The sequence below is a fragment of the Vanacampus margaritifer genome, chromosome 2 (assembly GCF_051991255.1).
Source record: "Vanacampus margaritifer isolate UIUO_Vmar chromosome 2, RoL_Vmar_1.0, whole genome shotgun sequence".
Classification (NCBI taxonomy): domain Eukaryota; kingdom Metazoa; phylum Chordata; class Actinopteri; order Syngnathiformes; family Syngnathidae; genus Vanacampus; species Vanacampus margaritifer.
This window is the reverse complement of record NC_135433.1, coordinates 14,973,030-14,981,540: the sequence shown is the minus strand read 5'-3', so window position 1 is coordinate 14,981,540 and position 8,511 is coordinate 14,973,030. Positions and strand designations below refer to the sequence as shown.

The following is an 8,511-nucleotide window of genomic DNA, read 5'->3' as shown; positions in this document are numbered from 1 at the left end:
CTAGTTAACTCACGATTAATCACAAATTTGATATCTGTTGTAAATGTACATAAAAAAATAGGTTTTCATACTCTTGTTAACAAAAGAGGAAAAAATGTTAAACTAATAGAAATAGTTCAAATGAATTCTTGACGTCAATGGCAGTGAATGAGTTAAAGTACATGTTTTATGTTAATTAGTTGAACATGCTGCAACATATTTACAGTGAACCCCTGCTATTTGCGAGGGATAGGGACTGAGCCCTACAATGAATAGCGTCCCAAAAATGGGGGGGGGGGGGAAACGTCCCTTTATTTAATTGCAGTTGCTCGGCTCTAAGATTCCACCAGGTGGGCTCAAAGCAATCTTTTTTATATTCGACATGGCTTTGGCCAGAGCACAAAAACTGCAAATAAATGAGTTTTTGGTGAGTTTTGAGGATTGGTCCCCAGACTCCCATCCAAAAATAATAATAAAAAACAGCAAATTGGCCAATCTGCAAATGCCGAACATAAAATATAATAATAAAATACCAGTACCCAGTGAATTTGCCAACACCCGGTATAAAAGTATAGTGAATTTTAGGAATGATGTCCTAACCCCACTCGCATTGTTTGTGTGCCAGTGACAGGGGTCTGGGCGACGACAGCGGTGCCAAAAAGAAGAAAAGGAAGCAGAAGAAGAAGAAAAAGGGCAGCGCGCCCACGGAAACCTCTGAAGACCCCCTCGCTAAGGCATAAACATTTACAAATTGACAATTGAAGCCATAAGTCTCATCATGTTTTACTGTACAGGCGTTTCTACTCTCAACTCCTTTTATCTCAACATGACATTGTTTGCGCTTTAGCTATACAATAATAACTCTCCTATCGTGGGAGTTCCAGACCCACCAGCGATATGTAAAAATCCTTGGTCGACAGAGACACAAAGAAAAACCACTAGTGGTTTTCAAACTTTTTACATCAAGTAGTACCTACAACAGAGGTAGGGAATAACGATCTTCAGGAGCTGCTGTCTCGCCTGTTTTAAATGTCTCCCTCCTCTAGGGATGGGTACCTTTCACATTTGAACCGGTGCTTTTCCAATACTTGGTACCTAGGAATCGATACCGGTACTCAACGGTACCAATTTTTGGTACTTTTGTACACTTTCTCTCTTTAAAAAATAAATAAATAAAATAATTTATTTGGTAAATTGGATTTATTAATTTATTTGGGTGTTAGTAAATGTTCATCATTGTTTATTTGATAGAAAAATCTTTTAAAAAATCAATTTAACAATTACCTTTCAAGTTTCAATACATAAAACTTAAACAATTTAAATAAAATGTCATTCAAATGAGCCAGAGAGGTATAGTAAAAATAAAAGTTTAACATTTTACTAAAGCATACTTACTGAAGTATAATTAATAAACATAAGTTAATATTACAAAAAAACTAAGTGTGAATCAAAGTTATGTGCAAGGAACAACAGTAAATATATAAATTAATAATAATTGATGTCGTTGTACCGTTGTTTTTCAAGGACGTAAAGCCTGCCGTGCGATGAGCTCGAAGTTTGAACCCATGTTGGACTCAAATATTTAAAAAAAAATGACTGTTGACATGAACAAAGAGAATAATTTGATTCCAATTAACCATTTGAATGTACTTGACATGGTCTTTAATGCATTTTAGCCACAATATTTAGATTTTTAATTTTAATTTTAAATATGGTCACCAGTAGTATATCCAAATTCCCTTTTGAACATGTAAACTGTGCTTAACTCTTTCACTCCCATTGACTGCTGTAGACGTCAAAAATTCATTTGAACTATTTCTATTTCTAACAATGTTTCCACTTTTATTAACAAGAGTATGAAAACCTATACTTTAGATATAAAATTTGTGATTAATCGTCAGTTAACTCGTAAAGTCATGCAATTAATTACGATTAAAAATTTGAATCGCCTGATGGCTCTAATTTTTAATAATCTTTTCTCTTTTTTTTTTAAATCGCGTCAGATTTTTAAAATTGTGATTAATTGCATGACTTCAATGGTTAACTCACGATTAATCACAAATGTTATATCTGTTCTAAATGTACGATAATTTTTTTCTAGGTTTTCATACTCTTGTTCACAAAAGTGGAAAAAATGTGAAACTAATAGAAATAGTTGAAATGAATTTTTGTCGTCTATAGCCGTCAGTGAATGAGTAATGATGACCATGTATGTAAAAAACACAAAAATCTTTATTTTAATTGCAGTATTTCTGTTGCTGGTTTATATGTTCAATAAACAAACAAATTACAATGTCTATATACCTTAACGATGCTGAAGCCGTGTACATTCCAGCATGATTCCATTCGGCCGACACCTACCTCAGCTGTGCGCTGATTGTGCGTGGACATTGCCAGCTTCTGCCCGGCGCAGAGGCTTTCATTCTCCATAAACTATATTTGTTTGGCTTGGCGGCGCAAAAATCTCGCTCGTTTCCAAACCCGCAAATGTAGGCGTCCCCGCGCCGTTCGCGGCCGGGCCATGATAAGGTTGCGTGGACGCTGCGTGGCAGACTGAGGCGGCGGCGCCGGCCGGGCTCCCGCGAGCAAGACCTCGTTCTTTACACGTAAAATCCTGTGCAAGCGGATGACGTCAGTACGCTGGTGCGCGTTATGTTCAAGTGCGCCATGGAAAATCGTCAACTCTTTCACTCTCGCACAGTCACAACTTTGAAAGACGTGCTTCAGAACCAAAATATGGCACCGTTTTGATTTTACGCGAATCGGTGCTCGGAAGTACTGACCCTAATCGGTCCATACCACAAAACGTACCGCCTTCAGTACCCATCCCTACCCTCCTCCAACACACCTGATTCAAATGATTGAGTCATCAGCAAGCTCTTTAAAGCGATCCTCATTGTCACCATCAGGTGTGTTGGAGGAAAACAGGCTGGATAGTGTCGTTCAAGGACTGGAGTTCCCTGCCCCTGACCTACAACAATGCTTGGCTCTAATGAGACAGAGCTTTTATTCCTAAAATGTATATTTAATAGTAGGTTGATTAAAAACTCTTAATTGTCCATCTGTGTGAATAGTTTTGTCTGTGATTGCCTATATATAGCTTATTTTTGGCTGGTGAGAATTGCAATTTTAAGATTCATCCCGGCTCTCGTCCAAAGTCAGCAGGGATTGACTCACAGCCTCACACCCTCATCCCTAGACGTGATCCTCTTGCTAAACACTAGAGGGAGCCATGCCCACTTTGAGAATCACTGCTAGGCCTTAAAATCCCTCCCCAATAAACACATTTTAAGCCATCTGAAACGTAATTTTAAAGCACATTCTAAGACGATTTTGGAACACAAAACATGCAATAAAAATGTATGGGAAATACTTTATAACAATGGAACAAAAACTAAAAAAAATATTTGTTATATCGGTAATGCCTGAAAATACTCCTCCTACACGCAGTAGTCACATTAAAATTTATTTTAATACACTTTTTAAACACATGAATGTATTTATACCCAAAAGAATGCAAGTTTAACAGAACAATTTGAAGTTACTATTACTATTACTGTACAGCCTCCTGATTTGTTTTACTACTGTGACACCATTTTTTGAGTTGTTAAAGGATCCAAACACTCCCTCACCATGTCTTCTGCCCGCAGGTGAATTCGCTGCCCGCCGACAAGCTGCAGGAGATCCAGAAGGCCATTGAGCTCTTCTCGGTAGGCCAAGGTCCCGCCAAGACCATGGAGGAAGCCAGCCGGAGGAGCTACCAGTTCTGGGACACGCAGCCCGTGCCCAAGCTGGGTACTACAAACTCCACCAACACATGCTAACCAGACTCTTCCCGGCCACTAAAACGAACCTCGGTCCTGTTTTGGTTGTTTTTGTTTTACTCAGGCGAGACTGTGACATCGCATGGCTCCATCGAGCCCGACAAGGACCACATCCGTGAGGAGCCCTACAGCCTCCCGCAAGGCTTCTGTTGGGACACCCTGGACCTGGGCAACCCTGCTGTGGTAAGTCGGGATGAAACAATATCCAAACATGTTACGCACCTCACGATATTGTGGGGAGGTTGGCGATATATATATATATATATATATATATATATATATATATATATATATATATATATATATATATATATATATATATATATATATATATATATATATATATTTCTCAATGTTGTGTTCGACTGAAGCGGGCAAAAACTTTTCTTTCTTTCTTTTTGCCGGAGATGTTGAAAAATATTTGCTCATATGACTGATTTTCTGTATACGAGTGATAACATAAACATTCCTAATTCAAATTAAACTGCATTATTAAACTAACCACCAGAGGGTGCTAGAACTGCACAAATGGAATACAACCTCACCTTTTTAACAGATGTGCTGCGTTTAGTATTGTGACATGACGACGACGACAATATTGTGGCAATTTTTAAATCCCGATATTGCCGTTATTGTTATATCCCTAGTGGTAAGATGTATTTAAACAATTTATTAGGACCATTTTTTTAAATGGTCTGATTTATAGACGAGGTTAAAAGTCAAGGTACTACGGGACAGTGATTTCTGTGGATTATAAGCGTAGTTGTCACGGTTTGGCAGGGTTGAGGAGGACCAAAGTGCTTCACCTCATAAAGTAATATAATAATAATAAATGTAATTTCTAATGCACTTAACATTTTAAAAAATCTCAAAGTGCTAAACAATAATAAAGACGAGGCATGGCTAGTACTTGTCGAAAGGTGAAACAACAGTTTTCAACTTAAGCCCAACACCTCTTTTGAAGAGAGCTTGGCTATGTCAATGTTGACCACAGTCAGACTGAAAATGAATTCATGGCCCTAAACTCTTTCTCTACACACCATGAAATTCTGAAAACATTGCAATTACACTATGGTAGTTAAAATGAACTCCCACAATTTTAACGCTCCAATTTTTGCAATGTAAATTTTAGATCATTATGAGCAAGGTTAACCATTGAGTTGAGTTTGGGTGGAATTCAAACACTGATGGTACATATGATCAATATTCTCATTTCACACATTTTTTCATATCTAAATTTCAGTAAGTAACAATATATATATATATTTTTTTTTTTCATTTTTTTTTTTTAACACAGGACGTCAGATTAAAGATAAATTTTTAGCACACTGTTTTTCAGGCATAATACTTGTCTTACTTGATTTAATAAACTTTATTTTTTTAGGGGGGTAGGGGGTCTTGTCATTATGCATATAATATATTATTTTAAATCATTACAAAGACTTCAACAGAGCTGGGCCCTTTCCCTTTGGTGCAAGATAAAAATGAACACTTGTGACCATTCCAGTTTCACTTTGACAGTGAATAGGATGCATTCATCTTAGCGAATAACAGAGGATAGTTTTCCAAAAATAAAATAACAATAATACAGATAAAAATAAATACAAAATACCCCCCCAAAAATATTGTGTTTTAATAATGTACTATTTCTTCTCCAAACTAGCTCAAGGAGCTCTACACTCTGCTCAATGAGAACTATGTGGAAGATGATGACAACATGTTTCGGTTTGACTACTCCCCCGTTTTCCTGCTGTGGTGAGTTTTTTCAGACCGTTTGATGGTCCTCCAATTTAACTAAGCACTTGATTCTTATCTAATAGGTGAGTTTAATTGAAATGGAGGCATCATTTTGTCCCTTCCACAGGGCTTTGCGGCCTCCCGGCTGGCTGCCTCAGTGGCACTGCGGGGTGAGGGTGAACTCCAACCAGAAGCTGGTGGGCTTCATCAGCGCCATCCCCGCCACCATCCGCATCTACGACATGTACGCAGATGTGCAATGGCCAGATGTTATATAATGCTACGACACAAAGGAGTTACCAGTGTGTTTTTACTTTAGCGAAAAGAAAATGGTGGAGATCAACTTCCTGTGCGTCCACAAGAAGCTCCGAGCCAAGCGAGTGGCCCCGGTCCTGATCCGGGAGATCACCAGACGCGTCAACCTGCAGGGCATCTTCCAGGCGGTGTACACGGCCGGGGTGGTCCTGCCCAAACCCGTGGGCACGTGCAGGTGGGGGACATGACCGGATAATAGGCTGCGTTCGGAATCATTTACTCATTTCCTACACCTTAATCACTATTACTATAAAAGGTTTTGTATTTAGTTTAATATATTTCATAGTTTAGAAAATAACCTACATGAGTCACTATGACCTACGAAATGACAAATTGAATAGTGAGTGATTCCGAACGCCTCACGCAGGTCTGCAGGTTCTCACTTCTCAGCGAGGACTTGTTGTTGTGCAGGTACTGGCATCGCTCATTGAACTCTCGCAAGCTGATCGAGGTGAAGTTCTCCCACCTGAGCAGGAACATGACGATGCAGCGCACCATGAAGTTATACCGCCTGCCTGAGGTCCGCTTGCGTGGCCACACACTCACCGGCCTCTCTCGTTACATACACCCTATCCAACATGGACTCCCTTGCTCCTCCCGCAGGCCCCCAAGACGTCGGGTCTGCGGCCGATGACCAAGAAGGACGTGCCGGCCGTGTGCCGCCTTCTGCGCGAGTACCTGAGCCAGTTCAACCTGGTGCCCGTCATGAATCAGGAGGAGGTTTCCCATTGGTTGCTGCCCCGCGACAATATCATAGACACATACCTGGTGGAGGTAAAGGGAGTCAATAAAATGGATGTTAATTACATCACACGCTGCCAGCTCTATTAAAGACCACAAACAAGATCATTCAATTTTTCTTGATGGCCTAATTTTTTATTTAATTTTTAAAAATAAATTTTGACTTTATCTGAATTGTTTTTACACTCCATTTTTAAATAGTTAAAAAATAAATCAGTGTTAGAAATTCTAATTTGGAAATTTAAATTCAAGCTCAAGTGGCCTACATTGAGAGACAGAAGCTGCTACTCACTGTAAAAGATAAACATAAGTTGACAAATGTCGGCATGTATGTATTTGATCCTTTCCCCGGCAGAATGAGGGCAAAGTGACTGACTTCATGAGTTTCTACACGTTGCCGTCCACTATCATGAATCACCCGGTGCATCACACTCTCAAAGCGGCCTACTCCTTCTACAACGTTCACACCACCACCACGCTGCTGGACCTCATGTCCGACGCCCTCATCCTGGCCAAATCGGTGTGTAATATGTCATAGGATGTGTATACCGGTACATGTTACCCTTTGCCATCCAGGTCAGCTGAACATGCACTTGTGGTTTTTGTCGTGCAGAAAGGTTTTGACGTCTTCAACGCACTGGACCTCATGGAAAACAAGACTTTCTTGGAGAAGCTCAAGTTCGGCATCGGCGATGGCAATCTACAGTATTATCTTTACAATTGGAAATGTCCCAGTATGGGCTCGGAAAAGGTACCTTTCATCTCTTTGAATGGCAAATGGCAGTTATTTTGATTTACATGTAAATGTATTCCTCAAAATGGTGGCCTATTTCTTAATGTCTTCCCCAAATTGTGGCCCATTCCAAACCTTATTCTCCAAATGGTGTCCTCAGGTTGGTCTGGTCCTGCAGTGACGCAACCTCACCCGCCCCGCCCAAACCCGACGGCGTAAAGTGTTACAACAAGATCACCGCGACCGCACCATGGCACCTGCCACCTGACTGATGGGCATGAACACTCTTTCAAGAGAGGAACCCTACCGCCCATTTTTAATTTTTATGTTTTGTTTTTGGTGAGGGGGGGGGGGGGGGATTTTTTTGAACTTATTTGAGCTGCACTATCTCTGCCAGGCAGGGGGGAGCCTACCCCACAATTTCACACCAACCGTAAAGCTGTCGCGGTTACATCAAAGCCAATATTTGACATCGGAGGGTGATTGTACCAACACACACACACACACACACACACACACGCGGTCTGCAACGGTGACTGTGTCCCACCAACTATATAAAAAAAAAAATGTAAATAATCAACATCATGACTGCTAATTTGTGCTCTAACGCGCACCACTACTGTTTTATGTTTGGAATGCCCCCCTTCAAGTCAAATTTGACAAAATGAAGATTTTTAAAATGGACAGGCTGATGATACTGTGGTAATAACCTAACCTAACCTAACCTAACCTAACATAAGATAATAGCAAGGGCTTTTTCTCATTCCCGCTTGATCATCTAATTTCCTTATCCAGGCGTCATTCTAAAAGATAAGCTGTATCAGCGTGTACAAAGGTTAAAAAGGGGTTTTCCCCGGATACGCCACGCTGTGATTGTGTGCACCAGACTTTGACACTTTTGTTATTAATAAACCTGCTGTTAAAGCTCACTAATACGTCTTATTTGCTGATGGTAGCGATGGTGAATGCAAAAAATAAAAAAAATTAATAGAAGCTTGGACCTAACCTAACCGTAACCGTCTCGCATTTAAGCGGCAATGCTGTAAGAGCGACATCGGGGAGGTAGTTAAAAAAAAAAAAGAAACAGCTTTGTTTCCCCCCCCCCTCAATCTTTATCGGGGAGGTTGTAAAAAACAAAAAACGCTTTGGTGTTTTTTTTCCCCCTTTAAATGAAAATGGACG

The 8,511-nt window shown here is 40.1% G+C and overlaps 1 protein-coding gene across 1 annotated transcript in view; it reads left to right on the top strand.

The window, feature by feature from the left end:
- Nucleotides 1-8,258, top strand: part of nmt1a (N-myristoyltransferase 1a) — a 13,222-nt gene extending 4,964 nt beyond the window's left edge. The window contains exons 2-12 of the mRNA XM_077556912.1: nucleotides 605-713; nucleotides 3,630-3,774; nucleotides 3,868-3,986; nucleotides 5,467-5,558; nucleotides 5,668-5,784; nucleotides 5,860-6,030; nucleotides 6,267-6,375; nucleotides 6,459-6,629; nucleotides 6,952-7,116; nucleotides 7,210-7,347; nucleotides 7,490-8,258. Of these exons, the coding sequence (XP_077413038.1) occupies nucleotides 605-713; nucleotides 3,630-3,774; nucleotides 3,868-3,986; nucleotides 5,467-5,558; nucleotides 5,668-5,784; nucleotides 5,860-6,030; nucleotides 6,267-6,375; nucleotides 6,459-6,629; nucleotides 6,952-7,116; nucleotides 7,210-7,347; nucleotides 7,490-7,510 (1,357 nt within the window). The 3' untranslated portion in view covers nucleotides 7,511-8,258. The remainder of the gene's footprint in view (nucleotides 1-604; nucleotides 714-3,629; nucleotides 3,775-3,867; nucleotides 3,987-5,466; nucleotides 5,559-5,667; nucleotides 5,785-5,859; nucleotides 6,031-6,266; nucleotides 6,376-6,458; nucleotides 6,630-6,951; nucleotides 7,117-7,209; nucleotides 7,348-7,489) is intronic.
- Nucleotides 8,259-8,511: the final 253 nt, after the last annotated feature.